A 20,426-nucleotide genomic window follows, 5' to 3' on the forward strand; every position below is an offset into this window, starting at 1 on the left:
TTAATGATTTTTTTTCCTCGTTGGGGTTTAGTTGTAGAATGCATTTGTTTTTATTGCGCCCCAACATGAAAAATCCCCTATTGAATTCAGTTTCAAGTATCACTATTGGCCTCACGTCTCTCACCATTGTCAATCTCGAGGTTCTTCTTCAGTGTTGTGATATTCCCACTAAGAAAATGCAAACATGTTGCTCATTTTTTCCCTTTCCTCTTCTGTCCCCTTTTTATGTTTATATTGTTTATAATGCTTGATGTATTTTCTGGAGATATTTACAACTAAAATAGTTATTGGCACTCAATTTGCTTTAGATGTTGTTCTGTGTTGTTGGACTTTACTAGACATTCCTAATCGTTAGTTGTTGTTTTTGTTAGTAAGTTTGGCCTTCTCTTGATCTGAGAAGACTTACAAAAAGGTAATCCATTTGCATCCTCTTTTAATTGAATCCTTAGTGCACTGTGCAAAGATGTGGACATCACCTTCAAACAAATTGGTATTTCATGGTTAATAGTGAGAGGAATTCATGGTGCAGCCACAAAGGCAACAAATTAGTTTTTCTGGCTGCCTGTTGATACATCTTATCATCATCTTATTTTAATGTGTCACAGTCTGTTAATAATAAAAAATAGATAGTGATCATTATAAATGCATTTAAATGTTCATAGATGAATATTTATACCTTGTTGGAGAAGCTTCCCTTGCAACTCACACAGGGAGGCACTATCTTGTTACTCTTACATTAGTTATTTTCTTTTCTCTAAAACTATTCTAATATTGCAGCCTGCATCTCCAAGTAGCTTAAGAAGAAAAGTTTCTGCCTCCTTTGCTTAGCGTCGTAGGCCTATCGAACCAAATCGTTGTGCTACGCAGCCTGTACCCTTGAATAATCACAGTAACTTAGCTGAGTTAAAGCTTGCTTTTTTGCCCAATTTGAATCTTCGGGAATTCTATATTGCTTTGTCCTGCTTCGTATGTGTGGGTGTATGTATAGTACATTAACTTAAAACATGATGGGTTTGGATCATAGTTTTTAAAGCCGGATCGGACGGGACTAGATGGTCCAACTGCTTGGACTGTCAATCGGTCCGGGCAACAGCTATGACGGATTTCTATAAACAGGTCCGGTCCAACAGACCCGTCAGACTCGAAAAGTATTTTCCCCATAACTCCGCCGTCTGATGTCCAAATTTTGCGTACTTTATATTGTTTTCTTTGTTTTTTTTTTTTGTGCTCTACACAATGGGATATGCTTTGGGGCCTAAAAAATTGATTTTAAAGAAAACCAAAAATGAAAAGAAAGGGACTATCAAAAAACAATCTTTAAACATATTGAGTTCATGGAGGTAGAGAACAACCCAGTATGTCTAATCACAAATATAAGACAGAGAACAATCATACTGAAAGTAAAAGAGAAGATTTGCATAAATCGTTACTCAGTAATAGAAGAATGAACACAAGAGTAGTAAAAAAAACGCAAGCCACAGATAAATAGTGCTCTGATACCAATATAGGATTTTGGGCATACATGCTAAATCACCCAATGCAGTCATAGGAGGGCAAAGAAAGGCAATTCTCCTCCACAGTGATAGCAAATCAACAAAGAAGTGCCTCCATGATGAAGAACACTACTTGAGCTAGCATGTATAATTATCAGGATTTTCATTCTTGTTTCCAGATTCTAGCTTCTATTCGTTCAAGTTGCTTTTCTTGTGTGAAATTTCACTAACATTGTGTGTATAACCATAAATATAGGATTTCGGGCATACCTGGAGAGTAGATCAAATTTAGATAGCCACACAGAGGTCTGGTTACTTTAGTGAACTCAGACCTATTGTCTCATAGCAAATGCATACTGGGAGGAAGAACAAAGAGGGAAGGGAGGAGTAGTTCTCAAGCGATTTGTTATTAAGTCTTCAAAAAATGAGAAAACCACTTCCATGTACCTATCCACTTTACAATAATCGTTCCTTCCCTTTTCAATTTAAATGAAAAAGTGAAATTCATAATTGAAGACCCAAATGTCCTATTATTTATATCAGAGTCCCAATATTAATGGGTTTGCATCTAATCTACCAAGCATGGACTAGCCCATTTTTCTACAATAAACCTATAACAACACTTACATGGAAGATTTTTTTTGTGTTAGAATCGCCTTTATTAGCAAGCCTTTGGATTTGGTACTCTCTAGCCTGATGCTTTCCACATTAATATAGGAGTAGCCAAGCGGAATTACCCTATCCATTTGAGGTGTCATACATATATAAGCAAATCAATAAGAAAATACATAACAATCTAGGTTTCTCGGTGGAAATTTCGGCTTTGAAGGAGGGAGACAAAGAAGGAGAGAAAAGCGAAGCCAAAGAAGGAAGCTAGCTTTCTTACCTGTCGTCCATCCTAAGTATTAATGAAGCCAAGGAAAAAGAATGGGGCAAGAAATGAACACGGATTGTGGAGTAAAAGATTATTGGCAAACCCTCTCCCAACCTCATGCTGCGTTTGCATTCCTGTTTTCTTCGAAGTCTTTCTTCTTTCTTTTTTCTCAAAACAGCGTAGTGATGTCTTGATAAGGAAGAAAGATAAAGAATGAAATTAATAATTTTATTTAAAAAAAGAACAGAGAAGAAATGGGATCTTTGCAGGGTTCCTTGTGATTCTTTTAGGGTGAGCATTCGATTTTTTGGTTCAGTTATCACTAATAATCGAATTAACTGAATAGAACAAATTTTAAACACTAAGCTGAAACCGATTAATCAAAATAATCGAAACTAAATTAACTGAAATATTTTAGTTCGGTTAACCGATTAACTAAAGTATATAAATATGAAAGTGATTTTAAATTAATAATAATAAAACATAATTACAACCATTAATTAATAAATATTTTATCATTCAATGTGATTTATTATAATAATATTTATTAAATATAAATATATTTAAAGAGTTCACATAAACCCACATATATATTTATTATAATAATATTTATTAAATATAAATATATAATATATTTATTTTGGTTTTTCGGTTAGAACTGAAATTTTTTTCTACTAATTGAACCAAACACCGAAACCGAATTATTAAAAAAAAAAACTAAATATGTAACTAAAAACCGAAATAACCGAATCTAAAAACCAAAATTGAATTCGGTTTGGTTCAGTTTTTTGTTACGGTTCGGTTTTACTCACCCCTGTTTTTAGTAACAGTGTCAATGGGAGCTGTCTTTTGAAGGGGTGGTTTTACAACCAAATGACACAGATCTCACCAAAGTTGAAGTTAAGTCATATTAAAAATTTTAATTATTTTAAATGAGCAAAGTTTCAATGGCACGCGATTTATTATTATTTCATATAATTAATACTCTTTTTTAATAAATTATATTTTAAGAAGCTTGGAATAACATTATTGAATCTTTGGCCCAAAAAAAATAACATTATTGAATGAATTATAAAAAAAATTTGGTGGTGCCTCCTACTTTATGTATATTAAAGAAGAAGTGTCAGTTTTTGGGATCTATTTTCAATATTAGATATTTAAGGGTTAAGGTCTAATTTCACACGGGAAATTTTCCGATAGGAGTCACAAGTATTTGAAAGGTTTTTTGTATCAATATTATTCAGAAAGTGTTCAAAAAGGAGCCATGTCCAAGTATAGAAAAGCGAGTAATGTCACCCTTGACCGTTAAAAAATGCTAAGGGTTAATATTTATTTTTCTAACCACTAACATTAGTTTTTTAAACAGTAAGACGAGTGAAAGTAAACATCCGCTATTAACCTTCACAGTAATTTTATTTATTTTGAGTTTATATGTTGAGTTCTATAATTGAAAATTGGTTTTATTTTAATATATACAAGGATCCAAACAGAAGAAAAGGGGCTGAGCTTAGTTAGCACAATCCTGTAACTGAAAATTTACCAAACATGGGGGAGAATTGTATATTGAAGGACTAAATATATAAATCATTATTTTAAAAAGTCCTCAAAGTCACTACTCACATAAAAATCATTACCTACATAATTAATGGGAATGAATCTAAACTCATATTAATTGGAAAATTACATGTATACCTTTTTTTTTTGTGGATACAAAAATTACATGCAAACTAGTACTGTGGCTATAGATAACATTTAAGTGTTGGCAAAATTGACAAATACTACCTCTGATCCTTAATATAAAAACTCATTTGACTTTTATTTTAGTCCTAAATATAATATCACAATCCACTTTATCTTTTATATTTATTTATTTTTTAAAGATAATTCTTGTAATAATGCTAGTTCTAACCAATATACTTGATTAGTAAAGATATTTTAAAAAACACCACTCCTATTTATTGCAAATAACTAACTTAACTAATTTTCTTTATCTATTCAAATTAATCAATTAGCTCTTATATTAAAGATAGCAGGTAGTACATATACATGAGTAAAAGGGCCAATCACAATCAAATAATTAGCTAACTGCTTCTTTGCAATACCATATTTATGCCACTCCAGTAAAACAAGAAAATTTGCAATTAAACAAAGAAGAAGGTAAAGAAGGTAAACATTTATCATTCTCTCCACTTAAGCGTGGATATGCATATGGAAGGAATTTTCAATTCATCAATTGCAAAAGTTAAAGAAAAAGCCACACGACTAACAGGACCTGGAGGTTGAAGACAACCTCCAACCACATCATCCTGACCCGGTTTCTACAAATCAGGTTAAACGGACCCATCAGACCCGAAAAGTATTTTCCCCATAACTCCACCATCCAATGTCCAAATTTCACGTACTTTATATTGTTTTCGTTGTTTTTTGGTCCTCTACACAATAGGATAGGTTTTGGGTTTAAAAACTTGATTTTGAAGGAACCCAAAATTGAAAAGAAAGGGACTATAAAAAAAACTATCTTTAAATATATTGAGTTCATAGAGGCAGAGAACAACCCAGTATGTCTAATCATAAATATCAGACACAGAGAACAATCATATTGAAAGTAAAAGAGAGGATTTGTATAGTATATTATGAAGCAAATCTCAGAACCGTTACTTAGCAATAGAAGAATGAACACAGGAGCTGTAAAAAAAACGCAGGCCACAAATAAATAATGCTCTGATACCAATATAGGATTTTGGGCATATATGCTAAATCACCCAATGTAGTCATAGGAGGGCAAAGAAAAGCAATTCTTCTCCACAGTGATAGCAAATCAACAAAGAAGTGCCTACACGATGAAGAACGCTACTTGAGCTAGTATGTATAATTATCAGGATTTTCATTCTTTTTTTCAAATTCTAGTTTCTATTCGTTCAAGTTACTTTTCTTGTGGAGAATTTCACTAACATTATGTGTACAACTATAAATATAGGATTTCTGGCATACTTAGAGAGTGGATCAAATTCAAATAGCCATATAGAAGTTCAGTTACTTTGGTGAACTCAGACCTGTTGTCTTACAGCCAATACACACTGGGAGGAAGAACAGAGAGGGGAGGAAGGAGTAGTTCTCAGGTAGTTTGTTATTGTGTCTTCAAAAAATGAGAAAACCACTTCCATATACCTGTCCACTTTACAATAACCATTCCCTTTCCTTTTCAATTTAAACAAAAAAAATGAAATTCACAATTGAAGACCTAAATGTCCTATTATTAGTATCAGAGTCCCAATATTAATGGGGTTGGGTCCAATCTACCAAGGGTGGACTGACCTATTTTCTTACAATAAACCTATAACAACACTTATGTGGAAGATTTATTTTTTGTCAGAATCGCCTTTGTTAGCAAGCCTTTGGATTTGGTACTCTCTAGCCTGATGCTTTCCATATTAACATCAGAGCAGCCAAGCGGAATTACCCTATCCATTTGAGGTGTCTTACATATATAAGCAAATCAATAAGAAAATACATGACAATCTAGGTTTCTTAGTGGAAATTTTGGTTTTGAAGAAGGGAGACAGAGAAGGAGAGAAAAGCAAAGCCAAAGAAGGAAGCTAGCTTTCTTACCTGTCGTCCATCCTGAGTGTCAATGAAGCCAGGGAAAAAGAATGGGGCAAGAAATGAACACGGATTGTGAAGTAAAAGACAATTGGCAAACCCTCTCCCAACCTCGTGCTGCGTTTGCGTTCCTGTTTTCTTCGAAGTCTTTCTTCTTTCTTTTTTCTCAAAACGGCGTACGGATGTCTTAGTGAGGAAGAAAGATAAAGAATGAAATTAATAATTTTATTAAAAAAAAAAGAATAGAGAAGAAATGAGATCTTTGCAGGGTTCCTTGTGATTCTTTTAGGGTAAGTATTCGGTTTTTCGGTTCGGTTATCGGTGATAACCGAATAGAACAAATTTTAAACACCGAATCAAAACTGATTAATCGAACTAATCAAAACTAAATTAACTGAAATATTTCGGTTCAGTTAACCGATTAACCGAAATATATAAATATGAAAGTGATTTTAAATTAATAATAATAATAATAATAAAACACAATTACAACCATTAATTAATAAATATTTCATCATTCAATGTGATTTAATATAATAATATTTATTATAATGATATTCATTGAATATAAATATATTTAAAGCGTTCACATAAACCCACATATATATTTATTATAATAATATTTATTAAATATAAATATATAATATATTTATTTTGGTTTTTTGGTTATAACCGAAACTTTTTCTACTAATCAAACCGAACACCAAAACCGAATTATTAGAAAAATAAAAACCGAATATGTAACCAAAAACCGAAATAACCGAACTCAAAAACCGAAATTGAATTCATTTCGGTTCGGTTTTTGGTTATGGTTCAATTTTACTCACCCCTACTTTTAGTAACAGTGTCAATGGGAGCTGTCTTTTGAAGGGGGGTTTTACAACCAAATGACACAGATCTCACCAAAGTTGAAGTTAAATCATATTAAAAATTTTAATTACTTTAAATGAGAAAGTTTCAATGGCACGCGATTTATTATTATTTCATATAATTAATACTCTGTTTTAATAAAGTATATTTTAAGAAGCTTCGAATAACATTATTGAATTTTTGGCCAAAAAAAAAAGAAATAGCATTATTGAATGAATTATAGAAAAATTTTGGTGGTGCCTCCCACTTTTTGTATATTAAAGAAGTGTCAGTTTTTAGGATCTATTTTCAATATTAGATATTTAAGGGTTAAGGTCTAATTTCACACGGGAAATTTTCCGATAGGAGTTACAAGTATTTGAAAGTTTTTTTGTATCAATATTATTCAGAAAGTGTTCAAAAAGGAGCCATGTCCAAGTATAGAAAAAGGAGTAATGTCGCCCTTGACCGTTAAAAAATGCTAAGGGTTAATATTTATTTTTCTAACCACTAATATTAGTTTTTTAAACAGCCAGACATGTGAAAGTAAGCATCCGCTGTTAACCTTCACAGTAATTTTATTTATTTTGAGTTTATATGTTGAGTTCTATAATTGAAACTCTTTTTTTTATATATATATATATATATACAAGGATCCAAACAGAAGAAAAGGGGCTGAGCTTAGTTAGCACAATCCTGTAACTGAAAATTTACCAAACATGGGGGAGAATTGCATATTGAAGGACTAAATTTATAAATCATTATTTTAAAAAGTCCTTAAAGTCACTACTCACATAAAAATCATTACCTAAATAATTAATGGGAATGAATCTAAAATCATATTAATTGGAAGATTACATGTGTACTTTTTTTTGTGGATACAAAAATTACATGCAAACTGATACTGTGACTGTAGATAACATTTGAATGTTGGCAAAATTGACAAATACTACCTCTAGTCCTTAATATAAAAGCTTATTTGACTTTTATTTTGGTTCTAAATATAAGACCCTAGTCCACTTTATTTCTTATATTTATTCTTTTTTTTAAAGATAGTCCTTCTAATAATGCTAGTTCTAGTAAATATACTTGATTAGTAAGGATATTTTAAAAAACACAACTCCTATTTATTGCAAATAACTAACTTAATTATTTTTCTTTATTTACTCAAATTAATCAATTAGTTCTTATATTAAGGATATAAGATAGTACATATACATGAGTAAAAGGGCCAATGACAATCAAATGATTAGCTAACTGCTTCTTTGCAATACCATATTTAATGCCATTCCAGTAAAACAAGAAAATTTGCAATTAAACAAAGAAGAAGGTAAAGAAGGTAAACATTTATCATTCTCTCCACTTAAGCGTGGATATGCATATGGAGGGAATTTTCAATTCATCAATTGCAAAAGTTAAAGAAAAGGCCACACGACTACTTTGAAAAAGGCGAATCATTTATTAGAGGGAAGAGGTATTAGCCGAGGGTCAACGCTTTTTTGAGGAGATGAGGGGATCAGGGAAAGGTACGTGCGCCAATTCTGATAACTTTTTTTTGGGGGGGGGGGGGGTGGTGCTTGGCCAATGGAAACGATGAAACACTAACGACTTCGTGCACTCTGGGGCTTGTGACCTTATCGGAGAGGTGTTGGTTTTATACCTAGGACAGGAAAGAATCTGGAGAAGGTCTATCTTCAGGCTCCTCGGGTATGGTTAATTCTTTTGGCAGAAGACATTAAAATCATCATATGACCATGGAAAACCTAAACCTTATCATGCCGCAAAATTGAAATTAATTAATCTTGTCTGCACATTAACATGTCTTCACATTTTCTTTTTTTTTGGACTGAAACATGTCTTCATATATGATGCAACCCATTCAGCATAATCAATGAACGACTAAGATTACCCGAATGGTTCACATATTTTGTTTGCCTGCTGGTTTGGCATGCATCGAGTAGAGAGACGTGATGCTTATCATGCAACAAAATTAATAACACGCGTTTGGTCCGCATTGATCCCAGCGGTTATACACCTCTCCTCTTTCTTTCTCATCCTCTTTCTTTCTCTTTCTTTTTTAACCGTTAGACTAACATTTTAACGGTTCATATTTAAATCTTTTTAAAATTATTATTAAAATATTAAATTATAAAATAAATAAATTATAAATTATAAACTATATTAAAATTTAATTTTAATGATTTGCAAGTGTACTAAATATTTTTAAAATTTTTTATAAATAGTTTATAAAAAATTAAAATCTAAACCATTAAAATATGTTAATCTAACGGTTGAAAAAAAAAAGGAGGGGGAAAGAAGATGGGAAAGAAAGAGGAGTTTAATTAAGAAGACAAAGTTGTGATAGAGTACCATTCGTCAGTGAGAAGATATCTCCGAGGTCAACAATTCTTGTCCCAGGCAAAGGCATTATCCTGCGTGTATTCAACAAAACAAATCCCTATGGAGAGGGTTACTCACCTTAAACAAAAAAAATCTGACCTGAACCACATTGACTGTTTGACGTCTTTTGTAGTAAAGCCTGCATGGGTTGTCATTTTCCCTGCTAAGATTTGTCCTATCCTCACATGATGACAAAATATGAGGTACCTTTTGAGTTCCCAGGGGATTGCACGAATTAATATTAATAGTTTGTTCATACGCACGCTAATGGTTGCTCTTCCACGTCGGCTTATTTTTGACCCATGGCCATTCTGAAGCTCCCAATGAACTCCTCTGCGCCTAATCTTCTCATGTGACCACTTATTACATTTGGACTAAATGATGGTTCAGGCTGAGGGATAATTGATAGAATAAATTAATTGCCACATTTTCTATAACATCTTAATATTTCAAACTAATGCAATTAATATTAATAATCACATAATGCACAACACATTTATGCATCGTCCTACTTGAAGATTAACATGAACAAAAAGCAAAAAATTTAATCTCCTGTCTCCATTTGCAAGCATTCTCCTCTGTACAGCATTATGGGTTCGCTTTCTGAAGTTTACGACTCCACTGTTACTGCAAAGCATTCCTCACCGTATTGGCTATTTCTCCCGGCTAAAAAAAAAGGCATACAACTTACTATGATCTCTTACTATTTCAATATTAGTCTATGCATATTATTTTTTTTTGGGTCAAAAAGTCTATGCTTATTACTACTCGTACAAATATTTCGTCTTAATACATCTTACCTATCAACACATAATAGTCAACTATCCTAATTCTTATTATAGTCAATATATATCATTTTGGTGGCAATATGTTTGGAAAGAGGAAGCGTTTGAAGCCATAGAAAAATTCCCCGGCCCAAGCATGACCTGATATAAGACAAAATTTATATCACATTAGACAGTGAAAGAATAAATAATATTTTTGTAGTACAATGGGAGAATTACTCTTTTGGTTCTAAATATAAGACCTATTTTGTAATGTAATTTACACTACAAAAAGGGTCTTATGTTTGTGTTTGTGCAGTAATGCTTCATCTTTGACTTGTCAGCATGAAATTAAAAAAATCCCATTAACATATCTTATAGCACATTGGGCAAGAAAGAGCATGCATGAATTTCCTCTTTAGGCAATTTTGATTAAAACTCAAAAACTAAAGTGCGACAAGTTTCCTTTCAAGTGTATTGTGTGAAAAAGCACTCACATGAAATCAGAATACAAACACATTTTTGAGAGAAGTAAAATGGCAGGTAACCAATTACTTTAACATCGTGGAGCCATTATACCGAAAAAAGTTCTCCCTGAACTTGTCATATTTCGGATGCATTAACTCAATATCAATAAAGCCGTGCTATTTAATTATAAGTAACGAGCAATATAACATATTTTCTTAATCTAATTTGATATCTAATCTAAATATAATAAAAATTATAATACGTTGCATTAGTCAAAAGCAATAAATAGTGCTTCACTGTGATTTGTTCGACTTCGTCTAGTATTATATACACCTCATACTAATTTTAAACGAAAGCATGTAAAATTTGCAAGTATTAGATTAATTTTTTTCTTTTAAAAATGAGTTAGTATGGAGTTTTTTTGATTTTTCAAAATATTCATCATTTTAGAAATTTCACAGACATATTACTTATTTTTGCATTGTTTTATTATTTCTTTCTCTGGGGCCAAGAACTATATGTGCTTTCCACCAAGAAAAATTTCATGAGTTTCAGAAATAAAAATATTTAATATATATAGGAATATATTAATCAAATATGTTACATGTGACGATAATTTAAATTTTTAATAATTTATTGTTACATCCAATAATCGGATTCAAGTGATGTTAGACTCAAACAAACAAGCTCTCCTGCCGTGATTTTTTTTTTTTTGGCTTCCGTAAGATTCGAACAATCAATATTATTTAAGAAATATTGAGCTCCGAACAACTTAATCCTATTGCTATAATTTATTATTATTTAATAGTAACTTTTTATTTATATGGACTGCACAAAACGACAATAATCTCATAGCAAGATCATTTAAAAAAGATATGGACATTCTTTGAACTGAAAAGTATCAAATTATTTCAAAATAGTCACTTATACTTTTGGGAAAATTTCGTTTAAGGACCGCAGTAGATAATTAATCTCAAAGTGCCCCCAAAACTTTCTAAAACCTCACTGCAGGACCAAAGGGCCAATCTGATATTAATTCCGGAAATGAAATGACGCCACTGACCTTGGTAAATACTCATTTCCCTCTAAAAATGAGACATATTGTCTGCTGTGTAAAAGAGAGAAGAAAGATGAAAAAGGGGGAGTTGACGTCATTTCCTAAGTCTCCCATGCAGCGCACCAGTGATGAAGGGAGATAGCTGACAATCATGAGCTGAGAAAACACAATGGCAGAGCTTCACTTTTGAAGTCCGTCCTACTACTATCTGTCAAAGTTGAAGCTAGAGTTGGTGAAAGAGAGAGAAATCGCAAGTCTGCCCTATGGTGTTGCGTCTTCTCTGGAAGTGGCATCAGCTTAGTGTGGGAGGTAAGTTTTTGTTTTCAAAATTTTGATTTTGTTCATGTGATTTGGTGAGCACAGGTGCGTTGTGATGAGTGAATAAAGAAGAAATGAGTATTTTAGTGAATGGGTATGTAGGTTGGGAGTGACTTACAAATCTGACAATGTTTTTGGTTTTAAAAAATTTATGCTCATGATGTTTTAAGTTGTTAAAGATGTGGTGTTTGTGATTTTTGAAAAGTGGGTGCACATTGAGTATAATGCCCTGTTGAAAGAAGTTGGGTAGGCCGAAATGAAAAGTAAATTGGGTTGTGGGCTGGAATGGTTATTTACTAACTTTTCATGTAAATTGCCTAACTTGATAGGTTCTAGCAAACAGGAAACCGTTACACACCAGCTAAATGGATAATCCCCTAATTCCTCGTGTCAATTGCCTAATCGTCTTTTTGAGGCCATGATAGATCAGTTTCCAACAAACATGAATTTCTATAATGCACATGGTTAATTTACTTACTCTTCATGTAAATTGCCTAACTTAACATGGAGAAAACATGAAATCGTTACCTATCAGTTAAGTGGATAGTCCCCTAATTGTGCGTGTCAATTGCCTAAGTTTTCCTGTCAGGCCACTGCAGACCATATTCCCACAAACATAGTGGGTAATTTACTGACTCTTCATGTAAATTGCCTAACTTAACAGCTTCCACCAAACATGAAACCATTACACAACAACTAAGTAAATAACCCCCCTAATCCCTCTTGTCAATTGCCTAATTTCCCTTGTGAGACCACTACAGATCATATTCCAACAAATATGGTAGGTAATTTACTGATCCTTCATGTAAATTGCCTAACTTCACATATTCCAACAAATATGACGTTCTTACATGCAAGTGGTTATTCAACTAATTCTTCACGTCAATTGACTAACTATCATTGTTAACCCACTAAATGTCACATTCCAATAATAACCAGGATAAACCAAAGAAAACAAACTCATTTGCTTAATCCATACCACAACAATTGCCCCTCCCAATTCTTTTTTTAATTCCTGCAAAATGCCTACAAACACTATAGCAATACAGTTAACTACCAATACTAATTTTTTCCTTCATCGTCAATTTCATACTTAACCCCCAAACAAACTCTTAACGCTACACTCACAAGCCTTCTCTCACTAAATCAAGAGGATTTGATAAAGGGCAAAAAGGGTTACGGTCGAACACTATGTCACACATTGGTAACCATTCCTTAGTTAGAACCCAAATGTCATTACCAAACACACCTACCTTTTAGTGGGTCATTCTTCCTTAATCTACTATGAAAACAGAATCGAACATATCTACTGCATTTAATGTGGACCGCAAAGCTTACCAAAGGAAATTAGTGACTTCTTCTCACCTGCTTCTTCCTTCTTTGTCGATAGCCTTGCAGGTTTCCTCCTTTGTCCACCTCGTCTTGTTCTCCTTCTGGTTGTAGTGACTACCACCAAACCGTAGAATGAGGGTGACGCAATTTTTGGGGGCACATCCAACACTTTTGGCATATTGGAAAAGGCAAGAATCTTCCCACAGTGGTAGCACGTTTGCAAGCGGGAGACAGAAAATTTTTCACAGAGTGGTAGCACATTGGCATATCGGGAGAGGCAACAGTTTTTCCAGAGTGGTTGCACGTTCGCAGAGCAGGAGAGGGAAGAGTTTTCGCATAGTGGGATCACCTTCACATAGAGAGAGAGGGGGGGAGGACTATCTGACCATCATATTTTGGCCCTTATTTTCAAATTTCAGGGGAAGTTTACTGAGGGGCAACAACGTCATTTTATTTGTGGAATTAATATCAAATTGGCCCATTGGTCCTGCAGTGAGATTTCAGAAAGTTTTAGAGGTAGTTTGAGATTAATTGTGTGCTGTGGTCCTTAAACGATATTTTCCCTGTACTTTTTCTTGTTTTTCTTTCTTTCTTTTTTTTTCTTTTTGTTTTTTAAATTAGTCCAGCGTAGCCAGCGTTCAAAGCATATATTACCCTTTTGTCCTTACTCCTTAATGTGCGAACTAGTCCTGTCAGGTTGGTATTTAACATGATTATATTTTTGGGATCTGGACCCACACTTTTAATTAAGAAGTTACAAACTCCTATTAGTTAAACAAAGTGCTCAATGATGAGCTGGACAGTTACATAAAATACGCGCACATTTTAGTATTGCACCCAATAGGATTTGTAATCAAATCTTAAATATGAGTAATTTTTTATGAAGGTATATGAAAGCTAGGTTTAAGTTATTGATTTAAGTTTTATAATTTTTAAAATTATAAAAATTATACACTTAAACTGTATACAGAGCACAACAACACCATTTAATAATTTATATATACTTAAATTTATCAATATTCAATTCTTATAAGTTCATAACTCAGCTTTCATAATTTCATATCTCATTACTTAAGTTAAAGCCCAACCCCACCCGAAGAAGCTAATCCATAAGCCCAAAGCCCAATTGACCCCTCAATTAATTTAGTCTTTTAAAATTAAATTTTTATTTTCAGCGCCAAAACTCTATCCAGTCTCTTTTCGGCGGCTCACACACAGCCCATTTCCCACACCCTCTTCTCTTCTTCTCGCCCCACCCTCCACCTCGACCCCAAGTCCCGCCCGCTCCCACTCCTTGCTTCATCCCTGCCCCTTTCTTAAGCTCCCCACTCTTTCCGTCGTCTTCCTGCTGTCAGCAACGATTAGTTTCATACCAATTCCAGCCCCATCACGGGGATTCTGTTGGTTGCCGAGAAAATGGAGTAGAACATAAACCATAGCCTAGGCGCATTGAAAATTAGCAGCACGTGAAAAAATTAGTTTCATACCAATTGCTTGCTTCCAGTGAAGCTAGCAGCAGCAAGGGAGCTTCTCTAACGGTGGACTCTCGGCAATACATGCATTTGTTTGGTCGAAAACATGGGCCTGTTCGGTCTCCGTAGGCAAGATCCGTAAGCCCAAAATTACTACATCAATATTTATTTTTTTTCCCCAACATCAATATTTATACCAACCATATAATACTTTTGCCAAAAAAAAATGCAATATAAATTTTATTATCAATTATCACATATGAATTACAAATATTATGGCCCATAATTGATTATCCTATCTTTTTTCTGAGCAATTGCATTTTATTAAAGTAAACTAAATAGGATCCTCAAATATAATTGCCTCCAATAAAATGATATTTATTCTTTAGCTAAAAAAAAAAGTAAACTAAATATCAACATTAGAAAGGTCCAAAAAAAACCCAACAAAACCAAAAAAAAGTCAAAACTCTAGCAGTACCAACTTAGACCTAACTACACCACCATCACAAACCTTAACCGTAAATCAAAGCTACAAAACACATAAGTGACGGATGTCGCCGCGTGCCTGAAGAGTGAGGAAACCCGAGTAATGCAACAGGAGATAATGGATGGGGTTGAAGGAACCAACCTAATAATCCCATCCCATGTGAAAAAGCATGTGCAACCATAGGAGCAGATTCTCCATGACTACGCAACAGACATCGTGTAGAGAGAGCATGCGGAAAAAAGGAAAAAAAGAAAAGAACTAACGTTGTGTGCCAGTTAAGAACAAAGGAACTATTAATAGCTTGTGAATAATTTAACTTTCAAAAGATTTTACATTATATATTAAGCATATTGATATATTAGTCAGTTTAGTATAAAATAAATTTGTCTACTTGTTCTTCAAGCATCATTTTATGTAATTTGCGTTGAAATCAAACAAACTTGACCTGGTCTCACTTTAGTTCAGAATCAAGTTATGAATGGGATTAAAAAAAAAAAAATATTGGCATATTTTTCTATTATATTATATTATATTTAAAAATTAACGTAGGTGAGTAGACAAAGTTACTTTTGTATTGGGAGGAATCTACTCTTCGGCCCTCACGATGAGAGATTAGTCTTTACTGCCAGAGAGATTAGCTGTTGTTGCCGGTGAAATCACTTATTGTGCCTCACCAAAAAAATATAATAATCTTACGAAATGGCAACAAGCTCATAAAATTTCAGAATAAATGGAATTGAGCTTAAATTTACAATTTTTTGCCATGATATTTAGTAAATTTTGATTGAAATAAGATCTAATACATAGAGTTACAACGTGGAACTAAGGAGACTATTCCATCCCTCATTCATCATTCAAATTTGTTTCTTTATACAGTCCACACTTCAGGTGATGATCTAGTCCCAGCAGTATTTGGCCATGGCAATTAGTTCCCCTCAACCATCCTTTGAAGCAAAAGCAGCTTTTGATCCGTATTTGGAGAAAACGTCACTTAAAACTGCCTTCTCCTTTATCTTTAACCTGAAATCAGATTAACAGGATGAACATGATCAGTAAACATAAATATCATGTCACATGCATTCTATAATTCACAGGGGTGTTCATCACCTCTTTGCAGATCCCAAAACCTCTAACTTAGGAACCTTCTTAACTTTCTCCTTGGAAGGTGGCTTTTTCTTAGCAGCATTCGCTCGTTTAGGTTTGGCGGGTGACTTCTGCTCCAAGGACGGTGAATCAATTTCAGAGTCAATCTGTAGTTCCACACCATCATCAGCATCATCTGCATTCAGAGTTGCTGCATAGTCTTCATTCTCTTCAACCCGCTCTGTTTTGGATTTGGCATCCAATTCATCGGAGCTAGAAGCAGTCTCATCCCAAGAACTGGATGCAGAATTATCCATATTGGAATCCTCATTTGAGCTTTCTTCTATGGCTGGCACTATGAGCTGTGGTGTAGCTGCATTAGTATGATCTTGGCTTGATTCCAGACTAGCAGACACTGGAGACATTTCATTCAGAAGCTCACACTTTATCCGCTTTTGAATTTTACCAAAGCTAACAGTTTGCCCAGAGTACAGTTGCACAAACCTGTGAAGAGGACGAGGATTGGATTTTGTAAGATACAGGTGCAGCGAGAACAAATTGAGTCATTTTGAACAATAACAGTGGTGTGCAATAATTAAATGCCAGATAGATCCCCATGTAAATACAACTCTTAGTCACTCTAGCGATGTAAAATGACATGGAGAAGCTTGAATTAATTATCCAGTATAAGAGAACCATCTTTGACAAAATTCACATATTTTCAGAGAGAAGAATGCCTTTCTGGGAACATTGTAAGCAGAAGGGTCCCGAACCCTTTGTTTTGAAGAGGGTTCTAGACAAAAGCTAGATCAACACATTCAAATATTCATCTCCCAGAAATTATTGCAATGGTCTGTATGAGACATATCAAGTTGCAATATAATCAATTAAAAATAAAAATAAAAAAGAACCCTATTCAACAAAAATTCAGAAAGAGGCCGTTATCATGCTTTATTACTCCATAGGAAGATGTGATGCTGTACATCTATCAGATTTGGAAGACGGGAAAAAAATTTTACGATGCATTTTTTTCAGAAGCGTCTCTATTGAATTAATTAATCAAATTATGACGTACGAAAAGCATTTTTGAAACAATCTGTGACATGCTGCCGACTTGAAAAAAGCATGCATATGTAGTGACTTTATTGAAAAGCCCAACAACATCGAGGGGTTAGAGCACTTGGAACGAACCAGATGCAAGTCATGATTTAGAAAGGGATTGAGATTGGGGTTAGAAGTTAGAACACACCTAGCAGCATCCTCTTCGCACTTGAAATAAACAAATGCAAAGCCCTTGCAAACAGGGTCCCTGGTCTTCTTGTTACCAGAAACAGCTGGGACTATATCAACTATGCCAGGAATCCCTTGGAAAGCAAATTTAAGATCCCTATGGATGTTCCTCTTCTTTGGCAAGCTCACCAAGCGCACTTGAGCTCCACTTTTAACCTCCTGGGCTGCAAAAGTTCCATCCCATGAATATAGCACGGAGGATGTTTTAACATGTTGAGAAAATATAAACAGTAAATCTTCACAATCAACAACCTTGCAGATTAGCATTGCCCCAAGGTAAGATAGACCAAGGAGATGATGACAAAGATACAAGGAAGAAAATCCTATCGTTTCTAAAATTTGGGATGCTCTCAATCTCCACAAGACATGGCGCGATGCTCAATCAAGCATACATATCCAGCTTAAAAACTACACAAAACCACCAACTACTGCAAAATGGATACCATTTGCTTACTCAAGCAACCACTTAAAGAAGCATAATCTGAAGATAATCCCATCATAAATATCATACTGAAAGCCCCATTAGGCATAACTAGGTGAGTAAAATATCTGAGTTACGCAAGGGCAATTCAGAAGCTAACCTTTCTTCTCTTCATCTTTTTTGACGCCAGGCATGGTGGGATTGTTCTTAAGCTTATTCAGATTAGCGGCTTGTGCTTCTCTGCTCTTGCGTATTTCATCAAGCAGCTTATCCTCAATAGAAGTGTCATATTCCTTACCTACACCAAAACCCCGAGGCTTATTCTTCAGCCATTTCCTCATCTGTTCAAACGGCATAACCACTCCTTCATCGTCCACATCCTCATCCTCCTCATCACTAAAGTCCTCCAAATCATAATCACTGTCCCCACCATCCTCATCAAAATCGTCGGCCTCCGCAATGCCAACACCTCTAGCCTGTCCTCGCTTCTTCGAAGCGCACACCCGAAACCCATTACCATATACCGCATTCAGATTAACACAGAAATGCTGAAATTGTAGAGATTTGAAGCATGGCATGAAAGACGAGTCCGTTAGAGTCCTCCCAGAGAGGCAACATGACTGAGCTTTGGTCGTGAAAGCCAGAGAATAAACTGAGTTGGTTTGAGTAGCATTAAGGAGACTCATCGAATTGCAGAGTGGGGGAACCGTAGTCGCCGGAAGCATCCTTGTTTTGTATCGTTCAATTTAGCTTCCTTCGCTTCTGGCTACCACCCTCGGCCTCTTCATGAGCAGAGCCTAGCTAACCGACATTTGTTCGGGGCAAAAGGTGGAGGGGGGGGGGATTTATTTCTTTATGGTTTAATACTAATTTAAAAGGAAACCTAACATCATGGTGTCGTGGTGTAGTTGGTTATCACGTCAGTCTAACACACTGAAGGTCTCCGGTTCGAGTCCGGGCGACGCCAATGTTTTTTTATTTGATGCAACAGGGTGCTCTTTTTTGAGCTTTGTTTGGGCTTAGCCGAGTAGCCCATTAAATCAAGCCCATGTATGGTTTTTGTGGGCTTAGCCTGAGGTCCGCCTCAGATCAATTCTGGTCGCTATCCGGGTCTTGGGCTTTGCCAAAGTCACAATTCCAAACCTGCGTGCGAATTCCTTCAACCAGTTTTCGGAGATTTGGGCTTTATCCTACAGCCCATTAAAAGTGGCATCAATGTTCCAATCATGGCCTTGGTGCCCTAAATTAAGGAATATGGTAACGAACTCAGTACGATGGAAATTTAAAAAATTCCCACATTTAATTTGAGGCCTAACTCAACTTAGAACTGAATTAATAAGTGGTACTAGATATCGGATTCTGAAATCAAGAAAGAAAAAGGGATGGAAACAAAACAATAAAGAGTGGTTTTTTTTTTTGGACTGAAAACAATAAAGAGTGGTTTAAGTGATGGTGGGTCCGTTTGGATCAGCGATTGGAAAAGTAACTTATTAAAAAAGTAGCTTATAGAGAAGTGAAATTGGATAAAAGTTAAATTGGATAAGCTGAATTGTGTTTGGATTAGAGTTCAGAAAAGCTAGATTGCAAAAGTGAGATTGGTAAAAGGTTGTTTGGATTATAATTGAGTAAAAATAAGTTTGGTTGTAAAATGACCAAAATAGATATGAGTTTTAATAAATAATGAAACGTGATTAAAAAAATAATTTCACATAATACAATGAAATTAAAATAATTTAATATGAAGAAGTCATAAAAAATATTTTAAATATAAAGTGAAACATTAAAAAATAAAAGTATATTTTTAGGAGCATATTTAAAAATAAAAATATATTTCTAACTTATTCATTACTTTCAACTAATTTTAACTGATTTTTTATTATCTACAAATTAGTTATTTGAGGCTTATAATAAGAACCAAAAGAGGTAATAAATTTCTTAACTTTTTCTCTCTCCATATTTCAAAAGCTATAAGCCATAAGCTATAAGTCATAAGCTGTTAATTTTAGTTTATAGCTTATGTAGCTTTTCAGACAAAAGCCTGATTGCAAAAAAGCTGATCCAAACAGACCCAATTGTGTCAATCGAGCTTATAGAGCTTATAAAACTTATAAGTTACTTATAAGCTCAAAATAAATGGTGCCAAACCGGCACGGTAACACAATCATAGCGGTACCTCCTTGCTTTAATCAACCAGGAAATCATATAGATATTGATTTCACCCCATGTCTCAAGTACTTCCAACTTCCAAGCCCCTTTCCCTCATTTAGCTTAGCTTTACATCTGTACCAATAACATTTGCTACCTCTCTCCCTCTCTTACACACATCTTTCTATGTCCACTTATTGGTGCATGCCCTACGAAAGCTACCATTCTTCTTCTTCCTTCTCATCACTTGACAACAATGTGAACTAATTATGCCCATGGCAACCAATAACTTCAAGTCTAGTGGTACAAGTACTCTTCTACAAGTGAGAGATAGTGAGTTTGATCCCACTTATAACCTTAGACTATCGATGAT

At 34.4% G+C, this 20,426-nt stretch overlaps 2 protein-coding genes and 1 non-coding gene across 3 annotated transcripts in view; 1 reads left to right on the top strand and 2 right to left on the bottom strand.

Annotated features, from left to right (window-relative positions):
* The window catches only part of LOC114751707 (uncharacterized), a 33,419-nt gene extending 20,086 nt beyond the window's left edge, over positions 1-13,333 (bottom strand). Inside the window, exon 1 of the mRNA XM_028940382.1 lies at positions 13,189-13,333. Within this exon, the coding sequence (XP_028796215.1) occupies positions 13,189-13,333 (145 nt within the window). The remainder of the gene's footprint in view (positions 1-13,188) is intronic.
* A 2,546-nt stretch (positions 13,334-15,879) lies between these two features.
* On the bottom strand, positions 15,880-18,683 carry LOC114751710 (uncharacterized). Its single transcript, XM_028940385.1, has 4 exons — positions 18,069-18,683; positions 17,447-17,651; positions 16,222-16,701; positions 15,880-16,134 (listed from the first exon to the last, which is right to left on the bottom strand). The coding sequence occupies exons 1-4, from the start codon at positions 18,631-18,633 to the stop codon at positions 16,050-16,052; spliced, it is 1,335 nt and encodes a 444-aa protein (XP_028796218.1). The 5' UTR covers positions 18,634-18,683; the 3' UTR covers positions 15,880-16,049.
* Positions 18,684-18,801: 118 nt separating this feature from the next.
* On the top strand, positions 18,802-18,875 carry TRNAV-AAC (transfer RNA valine (anticodon AAC)). The gene has a single exon. It is a non-coding gene; the product is annotated as a tRNA-Val (tRNA).
* Positions 18,876-20,426: the final 1,551 nt, after the last annotated feature.

Source organism: Neltuma alba, unplaced genomic scaffold, assembly GCF_004799145.2.
Source record: "Neltuma alba isolate B1F8T4 unplaced genomic scaffold, ASM479914v2 tig00007041_pilon, whole genome shotgun sequence".
Taxonomy (NCBI): Eukaryota; Viridiplantae; Streptophyta; class Magnoliopsida; order Fabales; family Fabaceae; genus Neltuma; species Neltuma alba.

Coding starts and splice junctions, on each gene's coding strand:
- LOC114751710 (XM_028940385.1), bottom strand. CDS start 18,633: ATGCTTCCGGCGACTACGGTTCCCCCACTCTGCAATTCGATGAGTCTC. Junction 17,652..18,068: donor AAAAGATGAAGAGAAGAAAG/GTTAGCTTCTGA, acceptor GAACTTTTGCAG/CCCAGGAGGTTAAAAGTGGA. Junction 16,135..16,221: donor GTTTTGGGATCTGCAAAGAG/GTGATGAACACC, acceptor ATCTGATTTCAG/GTTAAAGATAAAGGAGAAGG.